We start from the raw sequence: 13,554 nt of genomic DNA on the forward strand, positions 1-13,554 counted from the left end.
TTTTGGTAAGACCACCAGTATTTGGCAAAGTTCTGCTATCATTTTGCTATCCTTTTTCTGCTGATAGGCCTGGACATTGTTTTTTCTTCCTGAAGTTCTTATATGTGCATACATGTGAGAATACAAGTATGTATGTATGTTGTACTAAGGTTATACAATATGTACCTACTTTTTTCCTATATTCTTATTTTAAGCATTTGCTACTGCCCACTGACAAAAATGTGGATTAGACAGAAATTCGCTATGACCTAATATATCTAATTTTAATAATGTTAATCCTTAGAATGCATGTATTCTATTGAGTATTTACTTTCTGATGGAAAAGATTTCATATAGAAAGTTTCCTCTAAGATGAAAACTTCTATGTGTAATTTCAATCGTTATTCAGTTGAAAATAGCCAGGGTATTTTTGGGGTGGCATACAATGTTTGAGAGACAATTTTTACTGTTTATTAGTGTGTGAGAAAACATTTCAGCCAGATCAGAAATGTCATATTTAAAAAGTCTTACAGATTATATCAAGCATATGCATGCTTAACACTCAATTTGTTAAAGAAAAAAACCTTTTTTATAATACCGTATTTTGTTTAGTTTCACTTAATGTATATATATGTATCTTCTGGTCTTTATGTGATGCAGACTGAATCCCAGAAGTTGATTGTTTTGCATGCAGTACAAGATGGTCTACTGGAGGGGAATGAAACATTTACCATTCAGCTAATCTCTACTGGTGATGCAGAGATATCCCCTGTAAATGGTAAAGAATTAATTCATTACAGTCTATTTTGAGACACTTCATATGAGAATTCTAGTAAGTCTATTCATATTATTTTAGTCTGCAGTGCTTACATGTTTTGTGTGCAGCTAGTTGGTAGCAGTTTTGACTGTCAGTCTTTTTCCCTAAGTTGCTTCCTTGTCTGAAGAAATCAGAATTTTAGATCATAATTTTTCATTCTAAATTGGTGTAGACTTCTGTGTTCAGATAGTTAACATTGTCCGTAAAGAATTCTTTAATAAAAAGAAGCAAAAACCAAAACCAGGTTCAGACATGTAAAAATCATAGAATAATTTCATCTGTAAGGGACCATCTGGGGGGTCATTTGGTTGAAAACCCTGCTCAAGGAACAGGAGACTTCACAATTAGATCAGGTTACTGAATGCCTTGTCCACTCAAATTCTGAATATCTCCTAGGATGGGGATTCCATGGGCTCTCTGGGAAGCCAGTGCTTAACCACTCATGTCACAAAATTTACAGAAGTTAACTCATTAGTTAGTTGTCATTTACCATGAGAAGCTTTTGTTCTCTTCATAGGTGTTGCAACCATCACTATTGTGGGCGATGAAGGAGCTTCTGGGGTGGTTGGGATAGCCCATTCATCTAAGCATGTTCTGATTGGAGAACCTTCAGGAAATTATAATGGAACTGCTCTTATTAGGTAGGTACATCACTCATTTTTCCAAAGGAAGGACGATAACTCAGTTTCAAAAGCTATGAGACTCCACATTTGGCAAGAATTTCTTGAGTGCTGCATTTCATTATGACTTCTAAAATCAGAACTATTTTTAAAATTAGATGCTTGTTTTTAAAGAATGGCAGAATATAGTATGTAAGTGTCTTTTCAGTATTACTGGGGAGCTCCAAATATTCCTCTCAGTCTTCAAATTATTTACAACATTGATGCATTAAAGGAAGGAGGATTCTAATCAAAGGAAGGGGGGAAGGGAATCAATGACATTTGAAGATGCTTTGTGCTTTTCAGGATTCAGTTCAGGATTGGTGCCTGAATTGTATTTCAGTATATTGCTATGATGGCTAGCATAACCTAAGTGGGAACTGGGTTTTTAATTGAAACAAGATGCAATTATTTCACTGCATTCAGTCAACTGAAAATAGGATGAAGAAAATGAAGATGTTACCATACCTTCTAAGAGTATTGGAAAAAAGGATTACGACACTTTCCCTTGGTGAAATATAGAAGCAAATAGAAGCAACAGAACAGCTTCTCATGTTGCCCTAAGAAGCCCAAAAGACAAAGTGATGCTTTGTGCAGCAGTAGTTGTAGATCATGTAGTAGAGCATGTTAGGTATAGACAAATTTTTGTCATGACTTAGTTCACCAAGACTGATGTCATGAGTAGGATTAGGCCCTAGGTTTTTAGACAAGTGGCAGACAGAACATTTCTCAAGCGATCTCGTAGTAGTATTCTAGTGTCTTTCTGCCTTAAAACCCAGATTGCCTCTGGACATTACCCTTAAGTCCCATTTCCCTTCTGTTTGGCATGTCTATCTCCAGAAAAGCAGAATGGAACCAAGAGAGCTCAGTTTTCAGCCCCCACCTTTGGGCTATACATGCAAAGAAACTTTAAAGATCTCTCAGTAAAAATACAGCTCAAGATGCCTCCCAACATAGGGAAATAAAACAGAACTGCAGAAATGTTATTGCTCTGAAGAGGGAATTGTAAAGATCTTAATAGTGACTTAGTATATTAAAACTCAAGCTTCACAGTGCTGATATTTCTTTCTTGCACAACAATATGATATACTGCCTCTGGATTGGATATTAAATATTAAAGGTAGAAAATAAAATCCGTGTTTGTGTTCTTACCTGCAGCCTTATACGTGGCCCAGGGATTTTTGGTGAGATCGTAATATATTGGAATATAACACCTGCTCATCACACAGAATTTATTGAGACATCGGGGACCTTGACAATGCGAGATAGGCAGTCTGCAGCAGTTGTTCTAATACAGGTATATGAGAGATTTTACACCAGTAGCTGTTTCAAGTACTTCCATTTATTTAGTTAGTATCTTGGTTAGAAATTAGCTATACCTCTCTCCCTGGAAATGGTTTAAATCCTTTTCGCTTTCATTGGTTCTTCTCCCTAGGCTGTAGATGACAGCCGTCCTGAGGAGAAGCATTACTACCAGTTTCAACTAACTGGAATCAGTGGTGGAGGACTCATAAATGAATCTAGCCGCACAGCAAATATTACCATGGCCGCCAGTGATTTTCCGTATGGAGAGTTTACATTTTCACAGGAACTATTGCAAACAACAGAAGAAGAAAAACGGGTATTAGATTAAAATTCCTTCTTACGTAAAATATTGATAGATATCAATATTGTTGCTAGATTTATTCTTAACTTTAGGAAAAAAAAAAATCAAAGATTTATTCTATATTTATCATAGCACAGTCTCCAGAATGGCTGTCTGAGGCTTTTGGAGTTTTTTAATAGCCTAAGAAAGAAGGCTACCTGCTGAGTTACAGGTACTCCGTACTTACTAAAGCAAATTGTTGTTACCCAACAGAACCATTGAAAAGATGCCTTTAGAACAGTCTCCTAAAGGCAACTGTAAGAGAAAAACAAAGCCATTTTTTAAAGAAAATGTCCTCTTTCCCTCAGGTTAACATCACTATTGTGCGTTCCAGGGGATCCTATGGCAAAGTGCATCTTTGCTTTCAGATAATAAATGGGACTGCAGAGGAGGCAATTGATTTCACTCCCACAGTAAGGGAATTGTTGTTTGAACCACATGAGGAGAGTAAAATGATTTTGGTTGAAATTCATGATGATGACTTTCCTGAAGGTCCTGAAGACTTTTCAGTGATGATTACCAAAGTGGAACTGCAAGGAAGGTAAAGATAAAATTCCCAGTTGATTGATTACAAGCAGAAGAGCAAACTGTATTTGGAATCTGATCTACCTGCATGAAGTCTCCACTGGATTTCAGCTATTTTACTGTAAAATTTCATAAGACAGCTATAATAGTAATCATAATAGAAATTGGATGTATGGGGAACCCCATTCTTTTAACATTAGTATAAAGATTTTCCTGATTAAGATTTATTAAAACTAAAAGTCTATACATTACATACCAGTTGTCAAGTTGCATGAAATTCAAATAAGAAGATAAAATGAGAAATAAAAAAAATGAAAGATACACATTTCTGTGAATAAACTACTAATTTTGCATATATAATAGTTTGAAAAAGTGTGACCAAAAATTCTTCAGTGATAACTGTCAGAAAATAAAAGTATTTGTGGTAATTGACAAATTGTCATACTTGCATCTTAATACTTTCACAATAAATTTTTATGTAATTTTCTTTTTTATGTTCTTGTAAGTGGATTTGATTTTACTGTGAAAGAAAATGGTCTACAGATGGATCAACCTCCAATAATAGGAAATATTTCCACAGTACGAGTCACTATAGCAAAAAGTGATAATGCAGAAGGCATCATAGAATTTGATCCACAGTATATCCTTCTACAGGGTAAGTTTACCTTAAGTTTTCACTGTAGTTTAGAAGATAAGTCTGTGGCTATGCCATAAATTTTGAAATAAAATAACTTTTTCTCAATTATTCTTGCAGTGGAAGAGGACGCTGGATTAATCATGATTCCTGTTGTGAGAAAACGTGGAACTTATGGCTATGTAACTGCTGATTTTCTTTCTCGAAGTATTTCTGCACTTCCCAATGGTGTTGACTATGTCATCCATAATAATTCTGTCATTTTTTATCATGGCCAGAACCAGACTTTTATTTATATCTCTATTATAGATGATGAAGAAAGGTAATTAATTTTTTAGATATTTATTCACTAATTTACTTCTGAGAAATCCTTTTCTAGCATGTGCGGTATGCCTGTGTGTAGAATTGGAATTGAAAAATGAATTTCTGCAGTGCTGAAAAATCACCTAAATTTGAAGGGGGAAAAAAGAAGCTGCTATTAGAGTTTCATAGTTCCTGATAAATTTTATGTGAACAAGTACTTCTTTTTTTTATTAGATTATCAGAAATTTTGGGTGTTAATAGTACTGCTGTGAATAATAAAATATTTTGCTGTGGGTTTTTTTTTAAGTTCAACACGAGTAGAAAATAGAACATTATGTTTATTTCAGGTATCACCATTCTATGCAAATGGGCGGAATCTTCTCCTGTATGCTTAGAGAGATGACTTCTGTATACCTTCAAACAGATTCGGTTGGAGGCATGATTGCATTACTAAGTCTAGTTTTAATGATTTTTTTTCTCAGATATCTCAGAATCTCTTTTTCTTTTTCCATGCAGTGAATTTGCAGAGCAATTTGAAATCCAGCTGACAGGAGCCACTGGTGGAGCAGTCCTTGGGCTCCACCTAGTGAGCCAGGTCACTATTGCTAAAAGTGACTCCCCCCAGGGCATCATCCGATTTCTCAACCAAAGTCGAATTATTCTTCCAAATCCTGATACACCCACGGCAGTGTCCCTAGTGCTGGAAAGGACTGGGAGATTGTTAGGGGAGACACAGGTGGGCCATGGCTGTCAAAGACTGAATGCTTTCCAGTGACTAGGTCAAAAAGCTCCTGCATTTTCCTTCAAGAGCTTCTTTGTGACTGATTTCTAATAGGATAATTGCAGCTTTTTATTAAACACAAATTACATAAATTGCAGTATACCAGAAAATGTTGTTACCCTTTTAATTGTCTCCTTCTCCTCCTGATTTCTTTCTTTTATTACGGCCTTGTGTACTTCGTTTTGAACTAGCTCCTAATTCCATTGAAAATATGGTTAATTTAATGCACCACCAGTAATTTAATTTAGTTCAGTTGAATTGCTTCCTAAAGCTGGTCAAACTTTTCTCAGTAAATTGTTTACTATGAGTTTTCTAGATTTTTTTTTTTTCACTCTGTACAGACCACTGACAAAGTGAAGGTATAAATATGAACAAGGTGGACCTTTCACAGTCTTGGCAAATAACTGGAAAATTGGCAGTAAAGGCCATCAGCTCGTCCTCCCCTCATATAAAAATTGCCAAGGTCGTCTTTGACTTTTTCTAGAAGTCATTTGAGAAAACTGGAAGACAATTAAAATAGTGAAAATAATAATTTTAAAGTGCTGAGTATGACCTCCTCAAAAGCAATCTAATTTGTGGGAAATTTTGAAAATATTCTAGTTTTTAACTTTTATTGCAGACTCCTAAGAAAATATTTGTCATTTTCTGTCTTGATATCACACTTCACAGGGAATGGTTTTGGTCATGAGTACTCATTTGGGGAGCTTCGCAAAACAAATCATGAAAGGGAGAGAAATAGAAACTGGCCTGTGTGTTTCCTGTTACATGCTAAAGAAATCTCAGTTTCTCTTCTTTTCTATTACTAATATCTAGAATTTAATGAACTGGCATTGTGGCTGACTGACACTTCAAAATTTTCATTTGTAATTTGTCATGTTTATTTTTCCAAAGGATTATGTATTTTCCCACATAGAATTAATGATGAATATTTTGTATTCTGTATTAACAGCAAAGATTTAAACATAGCTAGTTACCAGATACAAGAATTTTTATGTCAGTTGTGGTACTCTGTCATTCTCCCTCTGGGAGGCTATTATAATATATCACCACTCTAAATCTGAAACTGATATCTTCCACAGATTAATTGGGACATCTTGGGGCCCAATTCAGAAGAGATTTTATCTGCCCTGAATAGTGACATTGGTGACCCTGTGAATGGATCATTCTATTTTGGAGAAGGAGAAGGAGGTCTGAGAGCTATTAATCTACAGATCTATCCTCATGAAGAAGTTGAAGTTCAGGAGATCTTCATTATTAGACTGAGTCTGATGGAAGGTGAAACAGAAATAGATCCTAAGGCAAACAACATTACACTAGTAGTAAGTCATTATTGCTTTTCTTTCTTCTGAGATCTCTGTTGATTTTGGAATTTATCCTGCAAAGCTTTTAAAAATTAATAACTATTGCATAGTTTGTCATTTGGCTTTTTTGTTCCTTGTAGTACTTAGGTGCATTGTTACAGCTTCACTTCTTAAAAAACAAAGGCAAAGAATCTGTCAGTAAAAATTGGTATATAAGCCCTGACCTGGCCCTCTTATTTGCAGATTTCTGTGGTTCTCTTTGGAGAGATCATGGATTGGGTCCTCATTTCTAAGCTGAGTTGCCAGCTGAGGTTAAACCGTGACAATGTCAATTTGTTGTTCATCCCTTCTTGACCTCCTCTTCTGCTCCAGCTATCATATATAAAAGAAAGGAGAGAATCTGACTATTGCAGAGCAAGAGAAATGCAGAAATTTGTGGAAGGCAGAGGGAGTCGTCAAAGACAAATTATTGCTCTAGGGATACTGCAACTAAGGAAATATTTATGAGGCTGTTATAAGAAGCCCGCAAAAAAATAAATCTTTGCGAGAAACTGGATTTTTACTTTTTTCCTGGTCTGTACAGTGTTGATGGAATTAGCTCCTATTTCCACAGGTTCCTCAATTTCTCCTTCAGGGCCCCAGGTTTATTCCTTGGACTGGAATGTTCCGCCCTGCACGCCAGTGAATTGGCTTCTCAGTAGGCACTGGTGTTACAACTCGGTTGTAAGTCAGTTCACCATGAATTCTTGCTGCAGCTAGTGATTCTCGCAGGTGGATGTGGATAAGCTCTATCCCAGAGGGCTGAGTTTGCAAACTGATAATGTTAGAAGAGTTTCTGAACACTAGCCCAAGGTGTCTGAGCATTTCCTGCTCTAATAGCAGAATATTCAGACAGAGCATTCAAAATTAAACTCAGTCCTTTTCTTCCTTGGATAGTGCTGAAAATCTGAAAAGGGGACATTCATACTTTCCCTGCTGTCTCTGAGTATCTTGTATCCATGGGATATGTTTTCTAGATCCTTTTCAAAATTACTTTACTCTCTGAAATGTGTTTAGATCATTTATAATTTACAAGTTGTTTAAAGCTGAATGAGGCTCAACTCCATGAACAAAATCATTGTCATTGTTTGAATTTGTTTACGTATAATGCTTTTATTAATCCAAGCCTGAAAACTTTCCATATTTATTGGCAACATCATATTTTGACTCCTGCTCAATTTAGATCCTGCTTAACCTTATTTATATATCATTGCAGGATTTTCTCACAAAGAAGCAAGTTACCCATAGATTTCATATAACAGTCTTGCTTTTTGTGCGTTTGTGTGTATGTGTGCACATGGGCTTGATATCGCTCCCTTCTTATACCTTGATGGTACTGTCTGCTGGGTTGGTTTCTTTTGTTCTCTCAGTCTCAGTTCTAACTACTAATGTACTGTTGAATCTTCTTCAGAGGAGAAAACTCGGTAGGAAGAACTAATAGATATGTGCCCTGTAGCATCTAGCAATGAAAATCTCAATGATTTGAACAAGAATATAACACACTCTACATTTATGATTTTTTTACAGATACAGAAGTTTGGTGATCCCAATGGAATTGTACAGTTTGCTCCTGAATCATTAACTGAGAATAACTATACAGAACCCTCAGCAGTGGAAGGGCCACAAAGTATTACACTGTTTGTCAGACGAATTCAAGGCACTCTGGGAAACATAACGGTATTCCCACTCTTTTCCTAATAAACAGTATAATCTGAAATCATCCCCAGTATCAACGTATGGAGGAATATTTTTTTCTGAGCCTTTCAATTGCTTGTTTCTCAAATTCATTTTTGAAATGTTGCCTTTTAGACTGAATTTAGCAAGGGCTCATCCCTAGTACTTGTGGTTTGGAGAGTCAGATTCAGTCTCCTCTGGTCAGGGAAAAATAGGAAAAACAGTACCACAGTGCTTCTCTCTTTCTCTCTCCCTCTCCCCCTGTGCTTTTGATGGGAGAACAGGACAGAGCATATTTACATTATAAGCTTTCTTTGAGATCATCACAATTTGCTTTTTTCCAGGCATACTTAAAGGTAAGAATCAGACTATTTTGAACCATCACATTATTTTTTACTTAAAGTTGTTTAGAACTCAGCATTTTAACAGTTACTTGTTTAAATTAAAAAAAATCAATTAATAAAAGCATGTGCTGTGTTTAATGAGAATTCTTCACCCCTTTCTGACATGAGGAATCTTGGAAAGAGGAAAAACAGCAAGGATGCCTTGGTGTAAAAACAGAAATATTTTTTTTTAATGGCTTAGAGATTCCATATAGTTTTAAATAAATCTTCTGAAGATATACAAAGGAAATTTTTACATTCATAGTACTGTTAGAGGAACAACACACCCTCCTTTTGTAAGATAGTTTGTGTGCCTCTTTCTATGCATACCTAAACCAATTTCTATTTTCCCTGCTTAAAACCAATCTGTTCCATATCCTATCTACACTGAATCCTGAATATGAAAGTTTCTGACTCTGTGCGTAATTTTGCCTTCTTTTGTTTTGTGCATTTTCTGAACTCATTTCAGGTTTACTGGGAAATACGTAGTGAATCTGACATCACAGGTGACTTTCTCAGGACAGAGGGGTCTGTTGTCATTGCTGACCAGCAGAGTACAGCTGAGATAATTGTCTACCTGTTACCTGATGATGTTCCAGAACTGGATGAAAACTATATGGTACAGCTGATTTCAGTAGAAGGTGGAGCAGATTTAGACCAAGAGAAAAGAATTTCAAAGATCAATGTTTTTGCAAATGATGATCCGCATGGAGTGTTTGCCCTGTATTCTGATCAGCAGTCAGTATTAGTAGAGAGAAACCTGGATCGGTATGTTCAGATTAATGTAACTCGGCATGCTGGGGCATTTGGACAAGTGATCGTTGAGTACCGTATCTTGTCTCATCATGAAGAAGCGCTAATTGCACCTCAGAATGAGGTGGGATACCTCACAGTAAAAGATGGTGCCAGCTTTGGAGTGAAAAGAGTGCCAATAAGCAGCCAGGTCTGTATTATCCTTTTAGTTCCTATGATATCTATTGTTTGCATTTGTGTTCATCACAATACAAATGTGCTAGGATAAGATACTAAACTCTCAATAGTAGCCACTGTGAAGAAGTAGCCCCAGAAAAGAGAGTTTTAGTATTGTCAATTTCCTATTTATGGAATAGAAATGGGTTTAAATATCATATTTTCAGATAATAATTGCAAAATCACTGCTATGCATGTGTTCAAATATTCAGTTTTTCCTTCCGTCATTGCTCTGTGTTATTATCAGTTCAATATTTTGTTATTATATGTATGCAAGTATTTTCTCAAGTTTCCCTTTTGGATTGTAAAAGGTGATCTGTTAGTGCTGACTCATGAAACAGCAGATTCAGTTCTCTGTGTTCCCTGGTTGGTGGTTGTCACTATTATTACAGTCTTACATCCACACTTACATCCTATTACATCCATTTTACATCATTTTAATCCTAAGGATTAAAATCAATTTGAGGCCCACTGTGTTAGATGCAATTTATTAAAATGGCAATAGTTGCTCTACATACTCATATTCCAACAAACTGCTGGTAAATCACATTCACAATATTGATGTTGTAGCTGTATTTCTTTTCAGAAACATAAAAACCAAAACATTTGTCTTGAAAACATTGCTTTTTGTATGCAAGTAGAACAAAATCTGCAGATTGTTCTGCTACTTATTTCTTTGAACTGGTGGATATAATGTTTTTAGTGGAATTAAATTTCTATCTTTTTAATTAAATTCTCTCTCTCAAAGGCATTTGTTTTACTGGGCTTGAATTTTACTCTGGAACTGATTAATGTAAGCCTGGTTAGGGGAAGTGCCAAGGATGTGCCTACAATATTAGGAAAAGCAAAGTCAGCTGTTCTGCTTATTCCTGAGGAAGCTGCCAATTCACAGGTCAGTAGACTGGCTGCAGTGTAACATTTCTACCGCAGAAGGAAGGTGACACTTCATTACAAAAGATAGCTGCTATAAGAACTCAGTTGGCTCCCTGAAGTTTTCATCATTGCAACCAATTTAATGACTGACAAGACTTTTCCAGTTATTACTTGTACTGTATATTATCTTTTCTCTGATACAAATTCTCATAGAAATGTGTTAATACAGACTCAAAACGTTTCTTCATCTATAAAATGTAAATAGTGTAAATATTGTGGTTAATTTATACTTTCCTTTACATGAAATGGAAGTTCTGAGACTTAAAGGAAAATAATTCTGGACAATGTTATTCCTTTAAGTATAGCAACCCCAAAGTAGGTAACAGCACGTATGCAGTGTTATGTGCAAAAAGAGATGGAGGTCATGCTGGGTTTTAATGCACTTGGCAGTGTATTTGGCTAATCACTGAGTGGGAAGTTTTCCATTTGTCTACTTTGTATGAGAGTGAGAAAAGAGAATTTGCTTATTCTGATATGGTATATGTGCTACGGTTCCCTTTTGGTATGTCAGGCAAAGGCAATAGCATGCTGAATTTTTCTCAAATTTTATTGAAGCTTTTATTTAATGATTTTAATTGTCTTGAAGCACTGTCCTGTCTTTTAATTTGTAATTGAACTTATATGGCCTTTCTGTAAACATTGTTTACTAGCATATATCCATTTATCACTGCTTTTAGAATGTGTGAATTATCCTTTCAGTCTCATTTGCTGCTCAAAGAAAAAGAAAAGTAGATCATACTAGCAAGAATAATTTTGTGAACGATGTCATGTGGCAACAACTTACTTTTCACTGGATAAACAATTAATTTATTTTAGACCTTTGTGTATATATATATAGTACTACAGCTACTGCCTGTGAGCATTAAGGACAGGTTGGTTTGTTCTTCTTTTAAACAACAGACACAGAATGCTATATTCAGTGTTTTCAGTACTGAAATGTCAGTTATAATGGTTCCTTTCCCTGAGATCCAATTCTCAGAAATCCAAGATTTAGAAGTATTATTAAAGAGTTGTGAAGGAAGTATGTATATATATCCACACATGCGTGTATATATATACACACACACATACATACATACATCTATATGCATGCATAATTATTGTAAAATGCCTATTTTACAAAATACAGTATGCTTTCACATACATTATTGCCCATTTTTATTCCATTTTCTATAACAAAATCTACTATGTTTCCACAGGTTGGCTTTGAATCTGTGATTGTACGACTTACAGACATTGTAGCAGGGACAGGCCAGGCTGTCGTAACCAGAAAAGGAGTTTATGGCTCTGTAATAGTTAGCTGGATTTCAGGATACCCACCAGACCTAATCACTGACTTTGCTCAGCCAGGCAATATTACTCCTCCATTTGGTAAGTACTTGTCTGAGGAAGCAGCTGTGAAAGTTGCATAAGTGATGATACCACTTTTTAGTTGTTTGTACCTCTACGTGCTTCCTCTATTAATGAAGATTCATTAGAAGGAAATTGTATGGTCTGATTTTTATCTGTAAGGGATATGTTTATTTTATGAGCAAAAAAAGAACTAAGCTTCATAGATAGATGTCTGGGAGGTAAGCACAATGCCATGCCCCTGAAGGACAGCTTTATATAGGAAAGACCTTATCATGCAGATTTCTTCTTCCTAAATGGAGTGGGATTGTGATTACCATCCCTGTCTCAGCACGTTCCCAGGTAAGAAGAGGATTCCTATTTAGTGATTTTGACTTGTGCTCTCTCTCGCTCTCTCTTTTCTTTCAGGTACTGTTGTATTTTCCTCTGGTGAGCAAAGTAAAGTAATTTCATTTCAGGCTACTCCAAGCCTAAATAAACATGAGTCATTTGCCATCACTTTAACAGCAGTGCACAGCAATGTGTCTGGTGGGGCTCGCCTGAGGTAAGGATATTACTTATACTTTTGAGTCATACAGATGCTGTAAGAATTATGACCTGTGTACAGGCATACACCTTATACAAATCCCTACAATCCTAGCAAGTTCTAGTGCCTTCTTTGATAAATTTGTGTGTGTTGTCTTAGGTGGAAACAAGTGTCAGTACTGCAGATCTGACCTGATCAGAACTGAGGCTTTTCTCCAATTCCAGTCTATTTCACATCACTGGGATCCAAGGTGCCTAGAATGTGTCTAGAGTCATGGAGACAGTTAAGAAAATGAAAAACCAAGATCAACAGTTTTAGCCAGGAAGCTGAAGAACGAAAGCAACTGTAACAGTTTTCATTAGTGTCCCTAAAAATCCATATTTAGAAGATCGTAGATAACAAACATTACTTAAAATAAATAAAATGAAACAAGAAATGCTCCAAAAATACCTAATTTATATAAAAACCCCTTTTTATTCTTAAAGCCAAAAACATTACATTTAATGTAGTTTTCCATCTCAACTATTTTCTTTTCATTCTTCCTTACTCATTGATAGCTAAAAGTGCTATAAAAAGAATGGACATAGAGTAACACTGTGTATGGAGAAAGGTATTGGCTTCACTGTATTACAATTACACTGGCAAATCTGAAGGAAGTAAGGAATGAACTGGATGGCTAAAATCCTGAGATTGACACTTTCTCCCAGGCTTGTCTGTCCTGTGGACCGGTGTCCTCAGAGCACCTATTTACCGTGCGAGTCAAATACCTGGAGTATACGAGGATGACCTTTCCTAGAAAACTTAAGACTACATCCCACAGTGGGTAAAGCTGACAATTACTTTGGAGAGTTTTTGACTCTCTCTGCCTTGGAAAGGGTCTAGTTTGTTAACTTAAATTGCTCGCTGTAATGGTAGTGCCATTTGGTAGCCTCTAGCACTGAATAATGGGTCAGATATAGGGATAAGTGTAAGACCCAAGGTTTAGCAAAAAGTCTTAGTCTCTATGCTTATTTTCTAATAAGAAAGGGATATATGT

The 13,554-nt window shown here is 35.9% G+C and overlaps 1 protein-coding gene across 1 annotated transcript in view; it reads left to right on the plus strand.

The window, feature by feature from the left end:
* The window catches only part of ADGRV1 (adhesion G protein-coupled receptor V1), a 302,215-nt gene that overhangs the window by 109,107 nt on the left and 179,554 nt on the right, over positions 1 to 13,554 (plus strand). The window contains exons 60-73 of the mRNA XM_076361800.1: positions 640 to 757; positions 1,314 to 1,437; positions 2,614 to 2,752; positions 2,891 to 3,076; positions 3,409 to 3,641; positions 4,132 to 4,280; positions 4,380 to 4,581; positions 5,079 to 5,298; positions 6,423 to 6,662; positions 8,211 to 8,360; positions 9,210 to 9,683; positions 10,458 to 10,601; positions 11,842 to 12,013; positions 12,401 to 12,536. Of these exons, the coding sequence (XP_076217915.1) occupies positions 640 to 757; positions 1,314 to 1,437; positions 2,614 to 2,752; positions 2,891 to 3,076; positions 3,409 to 3,641; positions 4,132 to 4,280; positions 4,380 to 4,581; positions 5,079 to 5,298; positions 6,423 to 6,662; positions 8,211 to 8,360; positions 9,210 to 9,683; positions 10,458 to 10,601; positions 11,842 to 12,013; positions 12,401 to 12,536 (2,687 nt within the window). The remainder of the gene's footprint in view (positions 1 to 639; positions 758 to 1,313; positions 1,438 to 2,613; positions 2,753 to 2,890; positions 3,077 to 3,408; positions 3,642 to 4,131; positions 4,281 to 4,379; positions 4,582 to 5,078; positions 5,299 to 6,422; positions 6,663 to 8,210; positions 8,361 to 9,209; positions 9,684 to 10,457; positions 10,602 to 11,841; positions 12,014 to 12,400; positions 12,537 to 13,554) is intronic.

Source organism: Aptenodytes patagonicus, chromosome Z (genome assembly GCF_965638725.1).
Source record: "Aptenodytes patagonicus chromosome Z, bAptPat1.pri.cur, whole genome shotgun sequence".
Classification (NCBI taxonomy): domain Eukaryota; kingdom Metazoa; phylum Chordata; class Aves; order Sphenisciformes; family Spheniscidae; genus Aptenodytes; species Aptenodytes patagonicus.